The following is a 1,928-nucleotide window of genomic DNA, read 5'->3' on the forward strand; positions in this document are numbered from 1 at the left end:
TCTTTCTTATCTTGTCTCTGAATGGCATCGCCGCGAGATAATTTCGTCTTGTTAAAAAAAAAACTGTTAGTTTTTCGGATTTATTGTTAAGAATAATGTAATGATAACCTTTCACATGACCTATACCTTCAATATCGATAATGTTTGCAATACCAACACATTCTACGGGTTTGTCAAACGAGATTAACAACCTTAAAGATGCTGGAAAACTTGATGAATCATGATCATACAGCATATCCACACATGGTAGCGTGGCACAGACATCATTATTAACTAAAATATATATAAATTCAAGTGACATTCTTCAGTATTACTTTTATTATCAAGATGATTCAATCCAAGTCCTTCTTACCTGCCAATGATTCCAATCTTCTCATTCCTAGGCATGATGCCGAGCTAATGTACCTTCACTTTCGCTGGATGTGACTGAATCAGCTGACGTTCAACGCGATTCTACAACTGATAGTAAACAAGTGCCATAGTTGCCACGTGTGTATTTATTTGTCTATTTTAATATCTAGAACGAATCAGATATTTCATCTTATTTTCTCTCGATATTCTTTCTCAATATTCAGTATATGTTTGTTGAAGTTGGGTATATGTAAATAATTTTTAAATTCCAATGTATTTTTTTTTCTGGCAATGATGTTGTTTGATCAGCTTTTTTTGAGTTCGGATGGATTTCATGGACCGCGGCTTCCACCTCCTTCTCTGTTAGCAATTGCTCTCAAATGTTGATATTAGCCAAGAATGTATGTTTAGAACAATAGAAGGTTATTAATTACCTTGTTTTATAGTTACAGATCGTTATGTATTTTGACGATACAACAAGACCTTCGGTTACAAGTACTATTACATAATATGACTCACTTTGGTAGTTAGTTATAGTCGGAATATTATAGCACAATTTAACATGGAAAAGGACCAATTAACTTCCTGTGATGAGTTTGATTTGAATGATAACGAATTCCGTAAACCTAATGGTCATAAAATGTTAGAATGGTGGACCAAATATACACGATGGACATTATCTATGAACGTCTGTCTTGATAAGATAATATACCATACAAGATGGATTTATGCGGCATACATGAGCAACTGTTTGTGGCCTTCTGATAAGGATACAGATTGTACCGCGTCTTTGTTTATTATATTAGTTTATCAATGATATAGTTTTCTGTAATTAATTCATTTTCTTTCAATAGTGTATTTTACGGGTAAACTTAAAGAAGCTAAGTTACAACACTGTTCTTCCTCATTTACATTGTCTGAACAACATTTTACATTTTATTTCCAAACAGTTGCTTTGTAGCCCTGTTAATTTACCAAACAAAAGATGTTAATAGAAATATTAGATAGTAGATATTTCATTAGTAATTTCCTATTATAATTGTGTACTAGTTTTGCTTCTATATCTCGTCCCCTGAAAGAGATTCTACTTACAAATAACTCTGATAAACTATATGTTAAGGACATCTAACTCCTGTTACTGTCTAGTATCGAATATCCTTCATCATTCACATTTAGGGGTTCCCATCAAGAAATCTCTTTCAAAACGCAATTATAAATGGCAAATTTTCTTAATCGATAAATACCACGGCGATTAAACAAACAGAGCATGCGCAGAGACACCTATTTTATACATGGTCATATTAACGACAAATAGCTGCCGTGTTCTGCTAACGTGTTTCTTGGGAGAAATCCTAACCCTTGTTGAGGGATGCGTGGTATCTGCCGTGTGTGGGGTGTTCCCTCATTACCCAATGCTCTCTGAGAGACGCGAGGAATCTTGGTGGTCTGTGAGAGCCATGCGTTCACTTTCTCCTTGTAAATATTTAAGGAGGAAAGAACGTGTTTGATATTTCCGTTACGTCTTGGTGGCTTAAAAGTTTGTTAATTTTCAAGAAGTCATTAATGCATATGATATG

General features: G+C 34.2%; 1 protein-coding gene across 1 annotated transcript in view; it reads right to left on the reverse strand.

The window, feature by feature from the left end:
* Positions 1-492, reverse strand: part of LOC119590590 (lambda-crystallin-like) — a gene marked incomplete at its 3' end in the record, with an annotated part of 5,671 nt that extends 5,179 nt beyond the window's left edge. The window contains 1 exon segment of the mRNA XM_037939266.1: positions 353-492. Within this exon segment, the coding sequence (XP_037795194.1) occupies positions 353-387 (35 nt within the window).
* Positions 493-1,928: the final 1,436 nt, after the last annotated feature.

This window comes from Penaeus monodon, chromosome 27, assembly GCF_015228065.2.
Source record: "Penaeus monodon isolate SGIC_2016 chromosome 27, NSTDA_Pmon_1, whole genome shotgun sequence".
Classification (NCBI taxonomy): domain Eukaryota; kingdom Metazoa; phylum Arthropoda; class Malacostraca; order Decapoda; family Penaeidae; genus Penaeus; species Penaeus monodon.